The sequence below is a fragment of the Gadus chalcogrammus genome, chromosome 12 (genome assembly GCF_026213295.1).
Source record: "Gadus chalcogrammus isolate NIFS_2021 chromosome 12, NIFS_Gcha_1.0, whole genome shotgun sequence".
Classification (NCBI taxonomy): domain Eukaryota; kingdom Metazoa; phylum Chordata; class Actinopteri; order Gadiformes; family Gadidae; genus Gadus; species Gadus chalcogrammus.
In genome coordinates, this window is record NC_079423.1 from 886,135 (window position 1) to 910,974 (window position 24,840).

General features: G+C 48.3%; 1 protein-coding gene across 1 annotated transcript in view; it reads left to right on the forward strand.

The window, feature by feature from the left end:
* dnai3 (dynein axonemal intermediate chain 3) overlaps positions 1 to 22,994 on the forward strand; it is an 88,176-nt gene extending 65,182 nt beyond the window's left edge. The window contains exons 15-19 of the mRNA XM_056603543.1: positions 395 to 458; positions 9,620 to 9,750; positions 10,209 to 10,407; positions 21,981 to 22,072; positions 22,836 to 22,994. Of these exons, the coding sequence (XP_056459518.1) occupies positions 395 to 458; positions 9,620 to 9,750; positions 10,209 to 10,407; positions 21,981 to 22,072; positions 22,836 to 22,985 (636 nt within the window). The 3' untranslated portion in view covers positions 22,986 to 22,994. The remainder of the gene's footprint in view (positions 1 to 394; positions 459 to 9,619; positions 9,751 to 10,208; positions 10,408 to 21,980; positions 22,073 to 22,835) is intronic.
* Positions 22,995 to 24,840: the final 1,846 nt, after the last annotated feature.

Below are 24,840 nucleotides of genomic sequence, written 5' to 3' on the forward strand. Positions count from 1 at the left end.
GTCACGTTCTTCTTTTTCATTGGATTTATTAGCAGGATGCACTGTGTCGGGCCGCAATGAGGTCACAATGCTTACGTGACCACGAAGCTTTCTGTGTAGCACAAAAAAGTCGGACAATCATGCTCTGGGACACGATTAAATAAATGCATTTTCGTGAGATTAGCACAGAACCCCTGATACCGGGTTGTAAAGACAGCAAGACGCAGTTGCAACGCATGCTGTATATTTACAGAATACATGAGTTTACTAATGTGTTGGTAACCAAAACCCCACAAATTATAAATTATAAAAACCATTGAGATTATAAATACATTTTATAAATTATTTTGAATATTAAATACATTAGTGATGGCACAGTTGACCAACGTCACTGTTAATGTTTTTCTCTATCCAGGACGGGGAGCTGATCCACACTGACTGGAAGCTGGAGAAAGATAATGACTCTGGGAGGCTGTTCAGTCAGTAGTGTGGAGCAATGTTGCTTATCCATCCATCACATTTGTTTTGCAATTAAGTGCTGATTGGTCATAGCTCAACAGTGTGAAACAACAACATGGAGTCCGGCTGCTTGAGGGCCATAACAACTAAAGTCCTGTGAAGAGTGTGAAAGGATCTATTTATTTAGCCAATGCAAAGTCCTTTAGCCATGCAGTTGCCTCTTGATTTGCTGTATGAAGGGTGACAAGTCCTCCTTTAAGTCTTTGTAGAGGGCATGCTTCAATGATGTGATGCATTGTTTGCTGCTCTCAAATGGGGCAGCAGGGTTGGGCTGCTGCCCCATTTGTGAAGGCTGGCCAAGCAGGGGCCATGTCCAGTCCTGAATCTATTTAGTGTCGCCCACTGCTGCCTTGGTAGATTGATGCCAGGGACCGGTAGGGTGGGGTCTGACACCAGATGTTTATTTGGGACGTTCTTGGACTTCCATTCCTTTTTCCAAACTGATTGGATGGTGAGATCAGCTGGTGGTGGGTTCTTCCAAATTGGTCGTCTAGATGGAAGTCGAGCAGTGGGTGGGTTGAAAATATACACGTGAATCGGAAGGTGAGGGGAGTCTTTGGTTTTTTGGAGCATCCTTTGAGTGAGAACTACTCGCCGGATGTGTGGAAGAGCTATGTTGGCTAGGACAGGGAGTCAGGGGAGTGGTGTTGAGCGGATTGTTCCTGTAATGGTCCTCATTGTTGAGTTCAATTGGGCGTCCACATGGTGTTTATGGGATGACCTGGACCAAACGGGGGCACAATATTCAGCTGCAGAAAATGCAAGGGCTAGTGCTGAAGTATGCAGAGTGGGGGCTGCTGCCCCCCACTTTGAGCCAGCAAGCTTGCTGAGGAGATTGTTTCTGGACTTCACCTTAGCTCAAGATACAAGATTCAAGATGGTTTTATTGTCATATGCACAACAATTACAGAGCAGAGTCGCTGGCAAATAAATTCTTGGGCTCCTCCAACAGTGCAATATAATAGAAAGTAAAAGTATAAGAGAAACACAAGTAGGAAAGCTGAGACTTAAATAATAAAAAAATATAAATAAATATAATAATAATATAAAGTAAGTGTATTAGAGGAACACAAGTAAATGTAAACAGACGTGTTTATCCAGATGTCGACTGTAAAGTGGCAAGTTATAAAGTGTCATAGTGGTGAGCTAAGTAGCTCAGGAGTTCAGTAGTCTTATGGCGTGGGATGAAACTGTCCCTGAGTCTGGTGGTGCGAGACCGGATGCTGCGGTAGCGTCTGGAACAGTTTGTTACTGGGGTGATGAGGGTCTTTAATAAACCGGTTAGTCCTCTTCCTGCAGCGCTGTGTGTAAAGGTCCTCCATGGATGGCAGCTCCGTCCTGGTAATGTGATGGGCAGCTTTCACCACCCTCTTTAATGTCTTACGGTTGAGGGGGCGAAGCAACTGCCATACCAGGCGGTGATGCAGCAGGTCAGGATACTCTATATGGTGCACCTGTGGAACTTGCAGAGTATCCTGGAGTCCATGTTGAACCTCCTCAGCCTGCGGAGGAAGAAGAGCCGCGTCTTGCCGTCTTTGTGACAGTGTGGTGAGTCCAGGTCAGGTCCTCGCAGATGTGGACACCGAGGAACTTGAGGCTGCTGTTGACTCTCTCTACCGTCGTCTCGTTGATGGTGATGGGGGCGTGCTCGGCTCCCTGTCACTTCCTGTAATCCACAATCATTCCCGTAGTTTTGCTGAGGTTGAGCTGGAGGTTGTTGTCCTGGTACCAAGATGACAGGGCTCTCACCTCCTCTCTGTACGCCGTCTCATCGCCGTCGGTGATCAGGCCGATGACGGTCGTGTCGTCAGCAAACTTGATGATGACGTTGGAGCTGTTTGTGGCCACGCAGTCGTGTGTGAACAGGGAGAAGAAGAGAGGGCTGAGCACGCAGCCCTGGGGTGCGCCAGTGTTGAAAGTCAGGGTGGATGATGCGGCGTTTCGTATCCGCGCTGGGATCTGCCCATCAGGAAGCTCAGGATCTAGTCACAAAGTGCGGTGTTGAGCCCGAGGTCCCTGAGCTTCACAACGAGCTTGGAGGAGACAATGGTGTTGAATGCTGAACTGTAGTCAATGAACAGTATTCTCACATATGTGTTCCTCTGGTCCAGGCTGGAGAGGGAAGTGTGGATGGTGAGGGTGATGGCGTCCTCTGTGGACCTGTTTGCCCTGTATGCAAACTGCAGGGGGTCCAGTGAGTCAGGGAGGGAGGAGGTGATGAATGATTTGACTAACTGCTCAAAGCACTTCATGACGATGGAGGTGAGTGCTACTGGGCGGTAGTCGTTGAGGCAGGATGCTTTTGACTTCTTTGGGATGGGAATGATGGTGGATTTTTTTGAGACATGTGGAGACCACAGACTGGAGCAGTGACTTGTTGAAAATGTCTGTAAACACACCTGCCAGCTGATCTGCACACACCCTGAGAGCCCGGCCAGGGATGCCATCAGGACCAGGGGCCTTGTGTGGATTAATCATTTTGAAGGATTTGCACACATCTGCCCTTCTTATTGCTAGTGTGCAGGGGTCCTGGTCCATCTGTACTACCTCAGCCGGAGAGTAGCTCTAAAAACGTGCAAAGTAGGTGTTAAGGTCATCTGGAAGAGATGGAGACACTTCCTCAGTCACACTCGTTGTCCCTTTACAGTCTGTTATTGTTCTGAGTCTGGTCCACATGTGTCTTGAGTTGGATCCCTCACAGTTAGACTCCATTCTGTCCCTGTATTGTGTCTTAGCACTGTTAATAGCTCTCCGGAGCGCATACCTGGACGTGCTGTACTCCTCCAAATCACCCGAGTTGTAGGCGGTAGTCCGTGCCTTAAGTTTGGCTCGAACTTCTCCATTAACCCAGGCTTTTCTGATTGGGAAATGTCCGTACAGTAATCCGCGGCGCGACGTCATCAATGCATTTGGCAATGTAGCAAATCACAGAGTCTGTGTGCGTGTTTAAATTATCGTCCTTAAACGCATCCCACTCTGTAGTGCTGAAACAGTCCCGTAATGCAGAGTCGGACCAACGCTGAATGGTCCGCATCACCGGTCTGTCACGATTCTCTGCCTATAGGAAGGCAGAAGCATTACTGACGTGGTTCCGCCTCGTGTAGGAAAGCTGATATGCTGGCGGTATCTCGGCAGGAGATACCTCAAGTTGGCTTTATTAAAATTCCCGGCCACAATGAAAGCAGCCTTGGGCCGTGAGGTCTCCGTCCTGTCGATAAGTCCATACAGCTTGCCCAGCGCTTGGTTGTTGTCAGCGTCCGGTGGGATATACACCGCTGTGAGCACAACCAATGTCAACTCCCTGGGCAAATAATAAGGCCGGCATCCGATCATGAGATGCTCTAAGTTGGGAGAACAGTCCGATGAATGTACCTCCACGTCTGAACACCACTTGTTATTAGGGGTGTGACCGGGTACATGTGTACATGTGTAACCGGTTAGTAAATCGTAACCGTTTAGGAAAAATCTGTAAACGAAAACCGAAAAAATCAAAAATCAAAAATAACACATACTATTTATTTAGCGATTAATAGAGCTACAAATGTTCCACTTGGACAACATTAAGGAGCTAATAAGTGCACGCGATAAATGTTGGGTGACCAGGCATTAGGCTACGTCATGTAACGTCTACCGTTCCAGTGCTGGCCCCGTACGTATTTTTGCGAGATTAAACCGGCGACAAGTTTTGATTTGTCGTGCCACACTTTTGCCGTGCACAGGCGAGCTCGTTCACGAGAATTTGTTGGGCGAAAAATTTGCTCGAGTTCAAATATTTGAACTTTGACGCGAATTTCGCGTGATAACGCGTGATGACAGCCAATCAGCGTTCAACAGCGTGGCCACTGAGTCACATGTGTAACGTAACAGCCAATCAGCGTTCAACCGTCAAACTCAGTGCAGTGCAGTCCGGGGTGAACTGCAGCATGGAGGAGAAAGTGAATGTTGCCGTTTGCGACTCCCGGAGCTCTATACATAATATAATAGTATATGATATAATATTTGAATATATAATATCACGGCCTCCGGATGGCCGTAGCGCGGGGAGCTCTCATAGTGATTGGGCTTCTCTGGGTTTGTTTACGGGTTTGTTTCTGGTCTTGTGTGTTCCAACGGTTTATTAGGTAGGCCTATTGTTACGGTACGGGTTACTGGGACCCAAGTGCAGGACGCAGGGAGGCGGAGACAGGGTAAAGGCAAAGGAATTTATTCGTGGAGCGTTCGGGAAGTCAGGCAGGCGGGGGTCTGGTAACGGGCTGGCAATCAGGTGGTCACGGGCTAGACAGTGGACGGGTAGTCAGGCAGGCGGGGGTCAGGAACCGGGAGGGCGATCGTGCTGGAGGGGGCTAGGCGAGGATCGGGTAGTCAGGCAGGCAGGCGGGTCTGGAGCCGGGAGGGCGATCGTGCAGGTGGGGGCTAGGCGAGGATCGAGTAGTCGGGCAGGCGGAGGTCCGGTAGCGGGAGAACTAGAGAAGGGGAAATGGGATTACTAGAGGGACTGGGTATTCGAACAGGACTTGGCAATAGAGCGGGTAGGCGATACGAACTTGCTGGAAGTGTATGACGAACTGGCGCCAGCAGACTGGGGATCCCAGACTGAAATAGGGAACGTGGATTGCGGATTGCCGACAGCTGGGTTGCGGGAAGAGGAATCCGTTACGCCCTGCCGCCGCTAGAGGGGGGTGTTGGACCGAGTAGCGGGACGAGGCGTAACAGTACCCCCCCCTCGACGGACGCCTCTTGGCGGACGCCCCACCACATCCGGATGATCCCGGAGAAAGTCCTGGATGAGAGATGGGTCTAGGATGCGGCTCCGGGGAACCCAGGAGCGCTCCTCAGGACCGTACCCCTCCCAGTCTACGAGGTACTGGTGACCCCGCCCACGGCGTCGCACATCCAGGAGTTGACGGACCGTCCAGGCTGGATGGTTATCGATCATCCTAGGCGGGGGAGGAGGCGGGATGGTAGGGGACAACGGGCTGGTAGAGACAGGCTTGATCTGAGAGACATGGAAGGTGGGGTGGATGCGACGGAGTGCGGGGGGGAGGTTCAGGCGAACCGCAGAGGGGTTGATCACCTTGGAGATGGTGTAGGGGCCGATGAAGCGTGGGGAGGCGGAGACAGGGTAAAGGCAAAGGAATTTATTCGTGGAGCGTTCAGGAAGTCAGGCAGGCGGGGGTCTGGTAACGGGCTGGCAATCAGGTGGTCACGGGCTAGACGGTGGACGGGTAGACAGGCAGGCGGGGGTCAGGAACCGGGAGGGCGATCGTGCTGGAGGGGGCTAGGCGAGGATCGGGTAGTCAGGCAGGCAGGGGGGTCTGGAGCCGGGAGGGCGATCGTGCAGGTGGGGGCTAGGCGAGGATCGAGTAGTCGGGCAGGTGGAGGTCCGGTAGCGGGAGAACTAGAGAAGGGGAAATGGGATTACTAGAGGGACTGGGTATACGAACAGGACTTGGCAATAGAGCGGGTAGGCGATACGAACTTGCTGGAAGTGTATGACGAACTGGCGCCGGCAGACTGGGGATCCCAGACTGAAATAAGGAACTTGGATTGCGGATTGCCGACCGCTGGGTTGCGGGAAGAGGAATCCGTTACGCCCTGCCGCCGCTAGAGGGGGGTGTTGGACCGAGTAGCGGGACGAGGCGTAACACCTATCTTATAAATCTGTCTATTCAATACTTCATTCACTGCCTCTTCCGTGGTCATTACAATATTATGAATATACTGCGTCGGGTCCTCCGACGTCTCTCCCTCTTCCACAAAAGGTAAAGACATGCAATGGTGGTTATCTTGTTGTGGCGCGACAAATTCGAAATTAGGCCAAACCGTTTGTGTTTTTTTTTAATCATTGCTTTATTGGCCTAATCTGACCAGAAATCTATGCCATAAACAGAAATATTATAGGCCTTTATTACACGGGTCTTGTCAATGGCGTGGAAGGCTCCGTTCACTTGCATGGGTAGTAGTCCGGTAACTTGTCAACCCCAGCGTCTTTGGTTGCTAAGCAACCAAAGACGTTCGGCAGACTATTTCTCTGCTGATCAACACTACGAATGCTGGTAACGAATTATAAATTGTAAAAAGACACATCATGTGAAGTTATTTTTTCGTTTTGGCAAGTAGCCGTGTAATAAGCGGGATAATGTAGCCTATAGAACGTCGCCGGTCATTATCGAAAATAAGCCCCTTCAGGGCGAAGCAAGAAACCTCCGCTGTGCGTCGGTGTCCTGTTCGCCCTGTCGGTGCTTATTTTCCCGATAATGACCGGCGTTCTATACATTATCCCTTAGCCTACATATATATTTAGCAGATTAGGCCTAAGTAACAAATGTGTACAAAGTTACACATTTATGAAACCGGTCTCGGGCTCATAATTACAGTTAATGTGTCGGGCCGGGCTCAGACAGAATGTGCACGGGCTCGGGCCGGGTCGGGCTTGATTTTCTGGGCCTGATCTAATCTCTACCCTCCATTGGTCGTATAGCGCGACTGCGGTCCACAAAAAAACGCTTAACCGTGTACACGAAAAAAAAGGGGTCGTGTAACCGTTTACAATTTTTTGTAACCGTTCACAGCCCTACTTGTTATTAACCATGAAGCAGTCACCTCCCCCACTGCTCTTCCCCGAGGTTATTGTCCTGTCCTGGCGGCGAATGGAGAATCCGTGTGGAACAATGGCGTAGTCTGGGGCCGAAGGGTCGAGCCAAGTCTCCATGAAAACCATAAAGTTACAGTTCTTAATGTCCCGTTGAAACGCCATCCTGCTCCGGAGTTCATCCAGCTTGTTTTCCAGTGACTGGACGTTCGCCAGAAGAATAGTGGGGAGAGGAGGCCGGTTCTTTGAAGGATAGGGTCCTGTCAACGGTCACTCTGAGGTAGGTTGGAGTGGGGGCATACTTCAGTTTGGTCCTGCTCAGATAGATGTTGGGTTCTCTTGTGGCTTCTGCATTACGGAGGTGGAACACACTGGAGACCGTTTTTTCTGGTGCTTGGAAGGTCAAACAGATGTCATCTGCATAGATGAATTTGCGGGATTTTGTGGTGGGTAGGTCATTTGTGTAGTGGTTGAACAGGGTTGGGGCTAAGACTGACCCTTGCAGGAGCCCATACTTCTGCCTTCTCCATGCACTCTTGGTCTGTCCAAGGTGAACTCTGAACCTGCGGTTGGAGAGCAGTGATTGGATGATTTCTGATGCCCAAGCAGGGAGTTCTAGGAGGAGGCCTTTGTGTCACACAGTGTCATATGCTGCGGTGAGGGCAAGGAACACTGCCCCGGTCTTCGGTTTTTTCTCGAAGACGTTTTCAATGTGGGTTGTTAGGGCCAGTACTTGTTCTCCTGTGCTGCGGTCCTTGCGGAAGCCTGCCTGATCCACACAGAGAATCTCTTCTACTCCTGGAGATATACGTTGTAGTATAAGGCGTTCTAGGATTTTGAGTGGGACGCAGAGTAGAGAGATTGGGCGGTAGCTTGCTGGTAGTTTTTCATCTTTGCCAGGTTTTGGTATAGCAATGACTTTTGCTGTCCGCCATATCTTTGGGATGGAGTAGGTTATAGCTCGGGGGCCCAGGTGTTTCAGGAACTCTGGAGAGATGTTATCGCAACCTGACTTTCCGCATTTCGGGCCCTGCAGGACCTTCTCCAGTTCAGCCACCTCGCAGGGCTCAGAGTTTCTTTCCTTTCCAGATGTTCGTCAGAGTGTCCTTAGCTCTGTTGCGACAGCTTTTCTGATGGACTTGTCTTTTGCTACTTTTGCAATATTGAGTAGGTGGGATGCAACCTGGTTTGGTGTGACAGAGGGTCGGCTTTGGGTAGGGGGTTTCTGTGCGGCTCCTAGGCGGCGGACGAGGCTCCAGCATTTTCTGCTAGAGTGGGTGAAGTTTAGCTCTGCTACTGTCTCCTCCCATTTCCTTTGCCGAGCTGAAGATAGTTATTCAATGAGATGTTCTGCTATCTCAGGGTCCGCTGTTGTTTTGTAGGTTTGTATGAGGGCAACGCTTTCTCCATCCAGGCATGGGATTTGGAGGGGGCGATAGCCTCTTGGTATCGCTTTGTGGGCAGCTTTATAGATGGCGCTGCAGAAACGGTTGTATGCTTCGTCTACAGTGATGGTGTGGAGTGGGATGGTAACAAAACTCTGGTCTAGTGTTTCGCTGTATTTCTTCCAGTTGGATTTGAGGAAATTCCAGCGCATCTTTCTTGGCCTTCAACATTGAGTTGTAGTATTCGGAGAGCAGGTCCAACTGCTAGGTGCTCTTGAGGCGGGTCGTTGTTGCTGCTTTCAGCTTTAGGATAGTGACTAGGATTCTCTGGCTTGGTGTCGTCTTGTAGAATTTAGTCTGCTGGAAGGATCATTGGCTTCCCCAGGCGAGCCTGGGTACTGACGGGGGGCGCGACGAGAACGCTGATCCATTGTCTACAGCAAATAGATCCTTTAACCCCCGGATCAGAGCGCTAATCCGGGGGTTAAAGGATCTATTTAATCAGTGTGACAGTTTCTTTCTTTCAACTTTCTCCCCCCGGGAAGTATTTGTTTAGGTTAGCCACTGGAGTCATCTCTAGGCATCGACAGGGAACTTATATAATAATGAAAATGGTCATTAAAGCCATCTTTTAAAATGATAGAACGGTCATAAACAATTTCCTCTTGGCTTGGAAAGTGAGATATTTGGGTCACTTAGCTGAATTGCCAGTTTTTTCTAAGCTTATAAGAGTATTTTTCAAGAGAAAATAGGTAAAATCCTTGCTTTTGCTGTGTGTCTGCCATAAGTGTATGCAAGGGAAAATAGCCTTTTGATAACTTGTCTGGCAGACATGAGACAAGCATAGATCAATTTATTCATAAGAGCTGACCTGCCTAGATAAATGCATTATTTAGAGCTAACTAAAATGTATTAATGCATTCATTAGAGCTTAATAGCATGGATCCATGTATTAATTAGAGCATAGATCTATGCATTCATAAGATATGACTAGCAGAGACATGCAAGCTTTATTTTTTTTAATGGCCTCTCACTTCCTCATACATTTAACACTGTTTATATTTAGCCAAATATAACCTTATCTGTCTTTCTGTCTGTCTTTGCCCTTTTTCCTATTTGTCTATTTGTCTGTCTCTGTATTCAGGTTGCAAACCATTGACATATGTAATAGCCCATGACGGCTTGATAAACACAGTGCAGCGGTCTCCCTTCTTCAAAGATATTATTCTCACTGTGGGGGGTTGGACCTTCGCTCTATGGAAGGATGGAGTCATGGTAACCAGAGCAAAACTTTCAACCGCCTAAATATACAAGTAGTTTTCTTAACATTCACTTTTGAGTATATGTATCATTAAAGTGCACCAAATGAACCAAATTCCCAGTTTAAATTCTAACATTTAAACGGTTATTGGTAACTTTATAGTATTAGTAAATAGCAAATAAAGTAAATTTGCCGATTTATTGCACACATTGATAACCCTAAATAACACAAACAGTGGTAAATAAGCTAATTGAGGGATATTTTTCTTGCCCTTCTAGGGTCAGGGGGGTGTCATAAATATATGGCCTGGTAAGCCATTTGAGACAGTACCTGTGATTAAGGGCTATATTAATACAATCGTATTCAATTTAATTTAATTTCTTTGAGGATTTCTGTAGTTGATGCTATCAAATGAGCAGATGTTATGCTTCTGACTGCTACGAGGCATATTTTGACATGAATGCATCCACAGGAAGGTGCACTCATGCAGTCTCCGTGCTCTGAGACAAAATACACAGTGGGCTACTGGTCCCTGACGCGGCCGGCCGTGCTCTTCATCGGCCGGGCAGATGGCAGCATGGAGGTGTGGGACCTGCTGGAGAAGAGCCACGAGCCCTCAGAGGTTCAGAACATCACCATAGACAGCATCACTTGCATCAAGCCCTTCTTCTGTGAGTTCCAATGGGGTGCAGCGTTGCCTGTGATACTTTGCACAATCTAAATGAGACTCTGCGTTCTGATGAGGAGGATTTACATCAATGTGGGGGCAAAATACTTAATTAATTATTAATTTGCTGTTAGTTTATTAATGCTGAATAAATATTAGTGTGCATGTGTGAAACAGCTTGACTCATGAAGGGGAAGATGCTGAAATATAACCAGTGATTGTGATCACTGGTTCTTATTGTCTAAAATTTAGCAAAGTGATGTCAAATGACAAACCTTGGCAAGCGTCACAACCCTCAACATATTTGATCAGGAAAAGAGATTGCATTGACTTGCGTTATCTTCCTGTGGTATTATTTTAGCAGTGGTGGGTAGTAACGCATTACAATTAACGCAAATGAGTAAAAAAGTAAATTTTTCAGGTAACGAGTACTTTTCACGTTCCTTTTTAAAGTCTGTAATTTTACTATTACTCAAGTAAATATTATGATTTTGAATTCTACTCTTTACTCAATTACATATTATATTGTGACTTCATTAAATTGAGTATTTTGATAAAGACATTATCTTCGTTGACTGTAACTGTACGTTCACACCAAAAGCTGTAAAAGCTGCAAAATCGCAGAATAGTTCAAAACGCAGCGCTGTCCAAAATATTTACAGCTGATATCGCTCTTGCGATTTTGCTTTTCCATTTAAAGGAGCCGCGCTTTTTGCCTACTACAAGCTTGTAGTTGAGGCAAGTGCTGTTGCTTGTTTGCTGATGCCGAGCCACAAAAACACAAGATAGTCATAAGTTTGGTCAATAGAAAAAGAATAGGCATAAATACATGAAACACTGAATAACTAATCAATGGAGCAATTGCTTATATGCTAGATTATAGCTTAGTTGATCGCTATCGTGTGTGTGTGTGTGTGTGTGTGTGTGTGTGTGTGTGTGTGTGTGTGTGTGTGTGTGTGTGTGTGTGTGTATTATGGAAAAGATCACTCAACGGGAACATTTGTGCCAAGCAGACACACGGCAAACTGACAAATTAGAAATAGATTTTTGCGCGGCATCTCCCTGCTTCTGAAATGCTCGCACATCTCCACCCACCGCTCATCCGCTGGTTCCATCAGCATTCCACAGTGGGACCATTCCTGTTGCATAATGCTGTAAAGGGGGGGGGTAGGCAGAACCCAAGTGCACGGACAGACGACAGTTGAGGACTGTTTCAAGGGTTTAATTCGGTGCAGGATCGGGCAGGCAGAGAGCAAACAGTAAGACACTGACAGGTGGGCAGGGAATAGCCGGTGGGTCAGCAGGCGAGGGGTCGGCAATGGGAGGGCAGACGGGCAGGCGAGGGACTTGACAACAGCCGGGTGGTCAGACAGGCGATGGGTCGGCAACGGGAGGGCAGACAGGCAGGCGAGGAAACAGGGAAGCAGACAGGCCGGCAGGAACTCAACAACAGGCGGGTGGTCAGACAGGCGAGGGGTCGGAAACAGGCAGGATCAGCGTTGTAGACAGTTCAGGAGTTGCGGGAAAGCTCTGTGAGTACGAGAGACGATCTGGCAGAGACTGAGTGGAGAGAGAGGATTTATATAGAGTGATCACAGGTGAAGGTGGTTGGGTTAATTAGGGGAGATCAGGGTGGCAGGCAGGTGAATGGGAAAACCAGGGGCGGACCATGGCAAATGCGGATTGCGTATGACCTCATACATTGTTGAAATAATATGCTGGATGCTTTATTCTTTCTATGTGTTTTTTTAGTTAATGATCGGGCTATAATAAGACCACGTTGGCTATGTAATCGCGGACAAAAGGGGATAATGGTTTGTGGAAACCGGGACATTTCAGCTCGGTCCTAACCATCTTCGTTACTCATTACTACAAATTAAAATCAGAAGAAATTTGAGTTGGTGACATAATGTCCGTTTGTCGTCATGTCAACCGCCAAGCGCGAAGAAGACAAAGTCCCGCTTGTCCGGGCATGTCACATTATTGATGCCATCATGGAAGCACCTGCTGCAGGCTCTGCTGCTAACGTTACCACTCCGGTAGCAGATGACGAGCATTTCGACTACAGTGGCGAACTTGGTGAACTCTGTGGTGGTGACGAAGATAACGATAGTTATGTTATTATAACTCTAGTTCTATGATTGTAGGCGTAGCCGTCTAGGCTTCGCCTTATGGGCTTGTCCCTGAAAATTCAAACTATGCACCTATCAGCGTGGGCACCGCCCACATTTCCCACGGTATCGTGTATATAGCACAGTGGAGGCTTCTCCATTGAGGAGAGGGAGGAAGATCCTCGCTAACATTGTAGAGAATAAAAAATTTAGATTGCCCCGACTAATGTAATGAATTAATGCCCTTAAATATGACTACTTTATTGCCTTTGAATATATAATGTTCGTTTCCCTGGGTAAAGGGACATTAGCACCCCCTATCGCCTATTGACAATTACTTCAGGGAGGAACGTCCTCCGGAAGCCGCCGTCCACTCCCATTCATTTTCCCGAAAGTACTGGCGGCCGGTGGATAACATGGGTTTCAATGGGAGAGAGGAGGAAAATCCTCCTCTGAGTGGGTGGGACCTTAAGGGGTCTGATTCGCGCAAAAATCTATCCGTCTGCGCTATGAACCAATAAGCAGGATCCCTGGATGTTGAGCAGTGTTGCCAGATTGGTCAGATTTCCCACCCAATTGGGCTACTTTTAATCATGTTAGGCTGGAAAAATTATCATTGGGCGGGAAATCTGCCCAATCTGGCAACGCTGTCGATAACAAACCCGGTCTGCATTGCCGCGGTGCTCAGTCTGAGAGACGCAGAGTAAGTGAAATCTGCGATAGCGAGATCCTAAATGCACAATGGAAACATTGGAAACGGAGGACATTGTTAACGTCTTATTACAAAAAACATTCCATTCATTCAGAAAGAGGTAGACCACTTCCCAAAATCAAGGCAACGTCAGTTGCAACGTCAGTGTTGTGAGTGCTACATGGTTTGCTAGGTACGCATGACTTACTGGTAGTATTACAATCAATTGTAACTGAAAATAAACATAGCTAAATAACTTCAGTCAGTGAGGGCAAAAATAGGCCCAGATTTTTTTATTTACTTTTACAAATCAATAGTAGGCCTGATTTGACTAATATGCTTTGCATCCTTTCCTTCTCAAATTACAGTGATGCCACTGGTGGCTTTGTATACATTTTGTTCACATAACTCCCTCCCTGCTATTTTGTAGTTCACCAAAACACCCTGAAACAACTTGAGTCTCACATTCTTATGCCACCATACACCAACAGTGCAAGCAGGCCAATGGCAACCAAGCGCGCAGTCCTTCCTCCCTCACTTTAAAAACCACCAGCCGCCACTGATATAGCACGGTGCATACCGTCGCTCATCCTCCACGCTTTTCTTTCAGCATTTGGAGGGTACAGCAGGTGGGAAACTAGACGGCTACGCCTACAATCATAGAACTAGAGTTATAATAACATAACTATCGTTCTATTTCATGTAGGCTACGCCGTCTAGGCTTCGCCTTATGGGCTAAGGTGAAGCTGCGAGCGGAGCCCGATCAATGTACTCCTGCTGGACCCCAGTCAAAACGACCTAAGTCACCAGAACACATAAAGACTCAAAAAAGCCAAGGAAGTGTAAAACACAACAGCTTAATAAAAAACGAATTCCTCCTAGATCAAGCAAGGCAATGATCAAGGGAGAAAAAAGTGAGTCATGAAAAGGAAAAGAAAAACCAGAGCAACACGGTTTCCATTAGGTCCGCTACTACCGGGGGCGGAGCCACAGAATCCGGCTCTCCAATAAGGGGACTCTCTCGGCCGTTTTTAGAAGAAAAAACGGCGGGAGTGCCACACTGGCAAACAAAGCCACCTGACAATCGGCGAGCCAATAGAAAAACCTCCCTAGCCTGCTTTTCATTTGAAAAAAGGTGGGAGAGTGAAACTGGTAATCAAGTCCAACTCGCCAGCCGGCGAGAGGAAATCCAACCACGCCGCTTTAAAGAATATGTCTATATTCTTAAGCCGTAAAAGGGGTCCCGGGCTCTAGCACAGAGTTGCCGAGTGAGCCCCTGGACATGTCTAACATGTAAAAACGGACAAAGGGGCCGGGGGAAGACCAAGACGCAGCCGCGCAGATGTCTTCCACCGAAACGCCCTTGAGTAGAGCCGTTGAAGCTGCCACGCTCCGTGTGGAGTGAGCTTTAACGCCCAACGGTGGAGCCAAGCCCTGCCGAGAGTAGGCTAAGCAAACACCCTCACATATCCAGCGAGAAAACCGCTGCTTAGAGAGAGCGCGGCCCCTGCTAGCGTCGCTATAACACACAAACAACTGTTGTGTGGAGCGGAACGCGGCGGTGCGATTCACGTACAACGCCCGAACCGGGCACAGGAGATGCAACTCCGCCTCCACCTCATCAGAATGAGGCGGGGGGTGAAAAGCCTTAAGCACAATATCCCTCGACCGAAAAGAACTATTAATGTTCTTCGGGAGGAACGCAGGATTAGGTCTGAGCAACGCGAAGGAGCTGTCCTCGTTTAGCAACAAGCAACTCGGGCTGACAGACAGAGCGGTTAGCTCACCGGCCCACTTGGCAGAAACCAAGGCCAACAAGAGTGCCGTCTTAAATGACAAGGCATCCAAGGGGGCCTGAGAAAGAGGCTCAAAAGGATCCCTGGACAATCCGCGCAACACGGTGGGGAGATCCCAGCGTGGTGTAAGCACGCGTGAAACAGGCCTAACCCGTCTAGCCCCACGCAAGAATCTCTTGACAAGTGGATGGCTGAAGATCGGTCCACCATCATAGCCTGCATGGCCAGCCGAAACGGCTGCCGCATAGACCTTGATAGTGGAGAAGGCCAAACCTTTTTCCAATAAGTTTTGCAGAAACGAAAGCACGCTTCCCACCTCGCATTGAGATGGGACAGCGTGGTTCTTCTCACACCTATTAGAGAAGGCGCACCACTTCGCCGCATAGAGGGAAGAAGTAGAAGGCGCACGAGCGCTCTGAATAGTGTTGATAACCGTCTCAGGCAAACCTTTGCCCTGCAGGATCAACCTCTCAGGAGCCAAACCAACAGCCGTCCCGAGACATCGGGCGGGTGGTGCATCGTCCCGTGGGCCTGTGAAAGCGCATCCGGCCTGAACGGTACTGGCCAAGGCGCTGACCGTGAGAGCGCGGCCAGCTCTGGAAACCACAGAGCTGAACGGTTCTCCGGGGCCACTAATATCAGGGACAGACCCTCCTGTCTGACCCGTTCCAGAAGAGGAAGGATCAGCTGGAGCGGGGGAAATGCATACAAGAGAGCCCGCGGCCAAGGTGTGTGTGCCAACGCATCTAGATCCCGAGGGCTGAGGGAGAACCACCACCTGCAGTGCGTGTTCTCCCTGGACGCGAAGAGGTCCACCTGCGCTGTCCCGAACCTCTGCCAGATCAGTCAGACAATGTCGGGATGTAACCGCCACTCGTCTCGGCGGGGACCGCCTCGAGACATGAGGTCCGCCCCAAAGTTCTGGGCGCCCGCGATATGCAGGGCTCTCAGACTGAGGAGATACTGATGAGCCCAAAGCCAGAGCTCGACCGCCTTTCGGTGGAGAGCAGGGGAACGGACTCCCCCCTGTCTGTTGATGTACGCCGCCGCCGACACGCTGTCTGTCCTGATCAGAACGTGGCAGCCGCGCACCAGGTGAAAGAAATGCAACAGCACTTTCCTCACATCGTCTCCGACCGAGTGAGAGAGGCACGTTCCTCCCCAACCCGTCAACGAGGCGTCCGTGAAGACCACTACGTAGGACGCCACCCTGCCCAGGGGAACACCCTTGAGAAGGGCGGGGGGTTCTTTCCAATATTCCAGGTCTGGCGACACCGAACGGGGGACGAGGAGCACCCTGAGCTTGTGTCGCCTGGGGTCCAACCGTTGGCGAGCAAACCACCGCTGGAGTCTGCGCATAAAGAGCAGACCCAGGGGGACCACGGGGTGGGCAGCTGCCATCAGCCCCAACAGGCGCATGGTGGACAGTGCGGTCACGTTTCTGCGAACGTGAAAACGGGAGAGCGCCGACAGGATGGCGTCTCGCCGAGGAGGCGAAAGCATCTCAGTCATGGTGGCTGATTCTAGGCAAAGCCCCAAGTAGACTGTCTGCCGGCTGGGGAGCGGGGAGCTCTTCTCCCAGTTGATGGCAAAACCCAGGAAGGAGAGATGGTTTATCACCAACATGGTGTCCCTTCTCGCGGTCTCTTCTGAGTTGCTCAGAATAAGCAGATCGTCTAGGTAGAAGAGAATCCTCTTTCCCTGACGCCTGAGCGGTTCCAACGCCGTCTCCACACACTTCGAGAAGGTGCGCGGAGCCAGGGAATAGCCGAACGGCAGACACTGGTACTCGTACGCCATCCCCATAAAGGCAAAGCGGAGAAACTTCCTGTGCGCCTGCCGAACAGGGACGTGGAAGTAAGCATCCTTTAGATCCAGGGATGTGAACCAATCGCCCTCTCTCACACACCGGAACAATGCTCCGACCGTGAGCATTCTGAACTTCCTCGTGGCAACGAATCTGTTGAACACTGGGAGATCCAGAATAGGTCTCATTTCCCCTGACTTCTTGGAAACCAGGAAATAGCGGGAATAAAAACCTAGGTGAGACTCGTGGGGGGGGGGGACAGTGATGGCCCCCTTTACCAAGAGACGTGCCACCTCTGCTGCCAGAGCCGTGCTCGCGGCCGGGTCCCGTAGCGTGGTCTCCACCAACCCCATAAAGGGTGGGGGACGACGCTTGAACTGTATGGAATGGCCCCATCTCAACGTGGTGTCCAACCATGATGGCAGAACGCACCGCTCTTGCCAACACGCATAGCGGTTGGAGAGAGGGCGAGCCGACAGCTGAGGAAGACCGTCCAGGAATAACCCGTATTCCTCTGCCCCTACCGCCTCCACACTGCGTGTGAACCAAGGGGGGCTTCCCACGAAAGGGAGGAGGCTCAGCGAGCGTAGGAGACGTACCAGAACCAGCCGCTGTAAAAACAACGAGCTGTCTAGACGTTGCGCTCGTGACCGCTGAACAGGGAGCGAGCCGTCCGGCCGCCGCACCTATGCGCTGTCCGCAGGCTGTGCGCGGACCCGTCTCCTCACCTATAATGTGGGGAACCAACGAGACTCTGATCCGTCCACGAGGCTCTAAGGATCGCCGCTTCTTAGAAGCAGGTGAACCAGAGGCCATGTGAACACGCCGTCCGACCGCCACCCTACAGCCACAGGGCTGAGGGGGGGAAAGAGGCAACATGGAGGAACGCGCCACAAGCGTAGGAAGCAGGTGGCCTAAGGAATATCGCTCTTTGGGTACCATGTACTGCCGTTCAGTCGAACAGTCTTTATTTTTTTCTTTATTAGGGAAGGAAAAAGTCGGAGCCAGCTTCCGGAATTTTCCGGTCCGTGGCGCTGCTCCACCCGTCCGCGGCGGCGGCCGCGGCTGCTGCTGCTGCTGCGGCACCGGGGCTGGAGTCGGAGGCGGTCCCCTGGAACGCTGGGCCCAGCCTGGGCCCCGCTTCCTCCCGGCCTGCTGGTGGGAGGAGCCCGTGAGAATCGCCCCGAACCGGGACGCGAGAACCTCTGAGAACCGGGGACCAAATAGGCCATCCGGCGCTAGTGGACCGTGGACCAGGCTGGCCCGCTCCCGTTCCGGCACCGCAGTGTGGGAGAGCCATATGATTCGCTGAATCATAGTTGCCCACGCCATATGCCGGCCGGCCGAAACGGCTATCGGCTGGCATAGCTGGAGGATGGCGCTGGAAAAGCGGGAAACCGCCAGCCATCTTGCGGCTTCCTCCGGGCCGTAGGCCTCCCGGTCAGCCGACAAGGAGACCATGGCGGAGGAGAGCAGGGCGATGTTGTTGACCGCCGCCGCAGATTGAGAGGCACAAACGAACACCCTGTCCGTTAGGCCGACAATCTGTTTCTGGAGGCGGTCGGGGGCAGCGGCTTTTCGTTAGGGCGCCATCCGGCGCCCGGACAGAGAAGCGCTGCCAGGGGAGGCTCCAGGCGAGGGATCCCCCTCGCCTGAGTATCGGCCCACCCTTCCACGTTGGTGAAATCCGTGTAGGACTTCACCGGGGCCTTCAGTGTAGAAGGGTCCCCACCGGCAGCACTAAAGAAGTGCTGCACAGGCGGGAACAACGGGCACTGGGTAACCCGTCGGGAAGACGATGGGGTGCGAAAGCACTCGCCCTGCATATCGTCCGATATGGGGGCGAGAGGCGGGGCCGGCATAGGAATTCCTTTGATGGCCGCCGCCTCACCCATGATCTCCCCGAAGAGATCGGCCATCCGGTGCGGTCTCTCTCGTTCCACGGCGGTGGCGGTTGAAACCCGGGAGTGGGAAACACCGGACGCCGAGTCGTCGAAGACGTCGTCCATTGAGACAGCGTCTTCGTCGGCGTTGGCGACGCCATCGTGGTAGTCCGGGCTGGCCCTGAACAGGTCAATGGCGTCAGCCAGGTCCACCGCAGGGGAGAAGTAGAGGTGTCTGGAGAGGATCCCTTCTTCAGACAGCTCCCGGCATGAGACACAGGAGACGGAGGGCGTCATAGCAGCCGTGGCGTGGTCGGCGCCGAGGCACCGAAAACACGCCACGTGCCCGTCACCCGGTGCCAGGGAGGCGGGACAGGAGGCGCAAAGGAGTCCTGAGAAGGACCTAGCCCCAGGAGCGCTCTCAGGTGGCCCTGAAAAGGGCCGTTTGTCCGAGGCCTCTCCCGGGCCGCTGCCACCGGCTTGAGAGATCCGTTGTTTTTCCGTTGAAGACATCTTCTTTAGGTAGTTCTCTAATCTGCTGACAAGCACAAGTGCTGAAAGAAAAGGGAGGATGAGCGACGGTATGCACCGTGCTATATACACGATACCGTGGGAAATGTGGGCGGTGCCCACGCTGATAGGTGCATAGTTTGAATTTTCAGCGCGCGCAAGCGCGCACGGGACAAATTAGCATTACACCGGTGAAGGGATTTATTTATTTTTTGCTCACATTAGGCTAATTAATGGCAGGTTACAGAGGAGCATTCAGGATGACTCACGTCTTCAAAAGCACCATGCATTTAGCTAAACTTGAGATTTGCTTTAAATGAATTGCCTCAAAACTCTGTTGTTATCGGCTATTGTTAGGCTAATGTTATACATTGTGAATGTAGGCTTACATATTGATCGAAGTCAAAGTGCAATCCTAGTAGTCCTAGAACCCCAATTTACCCTCCCGGACCCTGCACCCTGCACTGGTGGTTTATTGGGTTTCCTTCTGTTGTAAATGCGACGGCTCCGCGACGGCTTCTTTGTATATTCTAAATTCACTGACCATAGTATTTTTTCTCAACAGAAGTGGTCAGTGGTCAGTGGTGAGTTTCTTGGCTGCCTGCCGCGAAACTCACCTCAATGGAATTTATGTGGCTGCAATTTCCCATGCAGTGTCTTTGTCATTGTGACAAAGGCTTATCAGTAACATTAATATTGACATTAACTTTACCATGAGTTTTTGAAAGGTATATTTGGGTTATAGGGATATTGTAAGACATATTTATTACATAAAAAGTAAATTGTTAGGCCTAATTTCTCTGATATAAAGGAAATTACAAAAATAAGCCAACGGCAAGAATTAAATGACGTACACAGGACGCGAACTCAGGTCTCCCGTATTGCAGGGCAGATGCTAAACCGCTCAGCCAACTGCCGGTTCACAAATTTAGTGTAATACATGGATTTTGATCTCTCAGCCACACCCACAGTGTATTGTCTATGCTAGGGTACTTACTTATCTATTCATTCAAAAATAATGTAACAATTTGCATTTGATAGTAGCAAATGATATATTGCAACAGTGTGTCCACTCATTTATATACCCTTCTATATTTTTACATCCTTTTATTTATTTATTTTTTAATTATATTAATAAAATAAAAAATATATAAACTTTGATTTATAATTTTTTTCATGTCACGCAATCGACCCGCACTACTCTCGCGGTCGACCAGTCGATTGCGGTCGACCAGTCGATCGCGGTCGACCAGTCGATTGCGGTCGACGTATTGGCCACGTCTGTCTGTCTGTCTGTCTGTCTGTCTGTCTGTCTGTCTGTCTGTCCGTCTGTCCGTCTGTCCGTCTGTCCGTCTGTCTGTCTGCCTGCCTGCCTGCCTGTCTGTGTATATCTACCTATAGATATCAATCTTATTCACGTCAGAATGTCCCCTTGCGACCTCTGCTGTCAAAGAAAGAGCATTGCATCCTTGGAAAAAAAACAATTACATGGGAACACATAAAAAAATGCTTTATAATACCTTTCCCGGTCTGAATTTTTTTTTTATGAACACAGGGTGGTACAACAGACATATTTAGGAAAAGTCAAGAAAGCAGGGATTTGGAACGTGATCGAGTGCAAAGATATATATTTTTTTAAACTCACAGGGGTCATTTGACCCCTTCGACACCCTTCGACGGCTGTTCTAGTGTTAATAGAGATGTGTAATAACGTATAAATAATAAAAATCAAAAAATAGTCTGATAGACTTTAATATACAACACATGACTTATTTTGGCGTACAAATAACCAACTTGTAACCAAAGACTACGCTATGTAAAATGTGAATTAACTTTTATCAGTAACTTTGGTAAGTTTCAGGGTTAGGGTTAGGGTTAGGTTAGGTTAACGATGGAGGGGGGCCCAAAAAATACAGTCTGCCTAGTGTAGTCCATTTATTTAATCCGACTGGTTATGGTCCAAGTAGAGTTAATATAATTCTAAAGATACTATGTTACACTGTATTCTGCACACCATTCTGGAACTTGTTCGTCATTGTTGTGTCTGGCTCTGTGAGTGTGCGTGCATGCTATGCCTAGGCTGGATCGCAATCACGTCAAGACAAATCTGATTGGCCAATCAACTAACCTAGCCAGTCTCGTTTGTGTTTAATTGGTTGTGTTCCCACAAAGCTCTTGCCTTTTGTCACATGCACAGAGCTTAGTGTAAATTTGTTTGAAATGAAATTACTTTTTTTGTTGTACATATGTATATTTAATGAACAATACACACAATGAAGTAACTTGAAGAAATGTTTTAAGAGTCCATCTCTTTCTCTCCCTCACTCACTCACACATTCAAACACGTTATGTATTTTTCACTGATCAAAGCACTCCAATACAAAAATGTAACTTTATAACAAAGTACTTATTCACTCTTACTCAAGTAGATTTTCCAATTGGAATATTTACTTTAACTCAAGTAGATTTTGAAGAAAATAATTTTATTTTTACTTGAGTGTAGATTTTCAGTACTCTACCCACCACTGTATTTTAGTTAAGTTGGGTGACTCTTTTAATAAAGCTGCCTAAAAATCTATTATGCCTTCAAGGATGAGAGTAGATAATATCCACCGCGAATAAGAGGTCCACCGTGGGGTACTACATTGCATTGTTTCTTCTTCTCTTGTTTTGTGTTGGTTATTTTAATTCATAAAATTCATAAAAAGTGGACAACTCCAGGATAATAACTTCAAACATATTCAAACGTAATGTGCCCCATCCCTTTATGTGCTTGCAGCCAAGCTGCATTTCCTGGCTCTGTCTGATGACCTTGGGACCCTCCATGTGGTTCAGATCCCATGGACCCTCTATAACCCCAGCAGCAATGAGGCAAGACACTCCCCACACATAACCCAGGAGATGGAGGCGGTTCAGGGGGAATATAATCATTATGCTGGTTTATGATGAAGATATAAAAAGTCCAGTCTGCCATATTGTTTACATCATTGTGATACAGTGGATTGCTTTATGTTTCAAAGTTTAGTGTCAATTGTTTTGATGGCAATTTGCATAAACATGCTATAGACCAGGCTTGAGTCACTGGCGGCCCGCACCCTCATTCAGTGAGGCCCACAGATAATAAAAAAATAGTTTTTATACAGAAAACTTGATCAAGTAAGCCGTACCTTTTATCCATCCATGACTGCACCCGACACACAAATTTAATCACCAGCCGCCACTGAAACAGACATGTATATACACATATTTTATTCATATTTGTTATTATTTTGTAGCTTCTCTCATATCCGATTATTTGAAGTGCGCGGTCAGGTGGCCCTCTGATGGTGATGATGAAAAATTGTGCCCTCTTAATCATGAAAGTGGCCCATCCCTGCTATTGACATTTGAATGATTTTGCATTTTAGTGGCACTAGGCCTTTTTCAGCTATAATAATTTTGCAATATACTTTAAACTGTAAAATTGTATTTCTGTTTGATGCTGAAGCAAAAAATAGACAAGCATGGGCAAGCATATCTTTGATCATGTTGTTCCACCAGTTTCAAACCTGAACTTCCACACCATTCCAATAGGAAATCTTTGAGTGCTGTCTTGACCTTATTTGGGTTTTTTCACAAATATGTCTCGTTGCAGAAACTAAAAATTGGGAAGTACTTAGAGAAGGAGGTAGAGAGACTGCTTTACTTCATGAAGAGGAGGGAGATGCGAGGGCAGGAGAAGAACAGCATGGAGGCCGAAGAACAAAGGAAGAAAATGGTGAGTCTGACTGATGGTAAAATATAGTTTAGTGGTAGTTTAATATCAACAATCCATTTTTCGAAACACAATTGAAGACAACATGTTACACGAGAGAGGTAAGTAAGGTGAGTGTAAAGTGAGTTATGGAGACGCGAAGAGAGGCGAAGAGAATGCAGTCATGATAATAGTTAAGTTTGTGAGTGGGAGAGGCTGGGCTGTGTGTGTGAATGTATGTATGTATGTATGTATGTATGTATGTATGTATGTATGTATGTATGTATGTATGTATGTATGTATGTATGTATGTATGTATGTATGTATGTATGTGCACGCACGCATTCAACAACCCGGTATCACGCAATTGCGTGCTCCTGCGCACGAACGTTAATCTATTGAAGCGTGTTCCCGAGCACGATAGTCCGACTTTTTGCGTGTTACACAAAACGAAATGTAAACCAATGCATTCTGAATGGGAGTGTTCTAAGACAATTAACGTGCTCCACAAAACGGTACGAGAGAGAGAGAAAGAGAGAGCGGGAGGGACAGAGAGAGAGAGAGAGAGCGAGAGAGAGAGAGAGCGAGAGAGAGGCTTCAGAAAGGGTGTGCGCAGATAGTACAGTGCACCCTAGTTATGTTTATGCCAAAACCTATATATATAATTAGGCTGTGGAAATTGCAATAAGTTAAGAACACAACTTCGCACGTTGAGCACACAGCCGTGTGACTCGTTTATTTTGTAAAAAAGAAAACCGGAAAACAAAGCGTGCTGAAGGTAAACAAATCCAGCATGGTCTGTGAAGTCATGAGACGCACGTAATCCCTGAACCACCAAGAACGTAAATGACATGCAGTAAACAACAACACAATTGAAAGAACAACACATAACGAAATACTGTAGGTGAATTATGTTACGGTCACTACAAGGCTATAATTATATTATTTAGCGTGTAATGAGACAATCTATAGCCAAATTGTCGAAGATGCCCGAGAATCTTCGGGGATATCAGCATGGGAAATCGGCGAATCAGACCCATGAAGGGGGGGGGGGGGGGACACGTTAGTTGAACGGGGGGGGGGGGGGGGACACGTTTGTTGAGGGGGGGGGAGACACGTTTGTAGGGGGGGGGCACGCTCGACAACGAGAGTTGGTTTTTATTGAACGCTCGACAACGAGAGTTGGTTTTTATTGAACGAGACTTCAACACGGAACAGCTGCACGAAACGATGGTCACGTCACTCTCGGTGACGGTGTCGACAATAATGAACACACGAACAATGTTAATAGAACAACACACAACCACATAACATCCCGAACCCATTAACCCCACTTAATCCTAACAACAAAACAAGTTAACAAAAGCCCCATTTGTCAACTGAGAACCCCAATTCCCAGAATCCCCCGCGGCTCCGGAACACGGCGTAGCTTATATTAATCTTTATTATCTGAATGGGAAATGCAATATTTTAGGACAGATACACCATTAAACGCGTTTCTAATGACATTTCTAGCGAGAAATGTACATTTTCCTTACATAATCTTCAGTCAGTGAATGTGTATGATCTTTATTAATCTTTATTATCTGAATGGGAAATGCAATATTTTAGGACAGATACACCATTAAACGCGTTTCTAATGACTTTTCTAGCGAGAAATGTACATTTTCCTTACATAATCTTCAGTCAGTGAATGTGTATGATCTTTATTAATCTTTATTATCTGAATGGGAAATGCAATATTTTAGGACCGATTCACCGTTAAACGTGTTTCTAATAACATTTCTAGCGAGAAATATACTTTTTACTTGCATAATCTTCAGTCAGTGATTGTGTCTGTTCTTTAGTTTTATAGTTATTAGGATTTGATCGGCTCGCTCGCATGTTTCAACGACGTCAGGTTGCT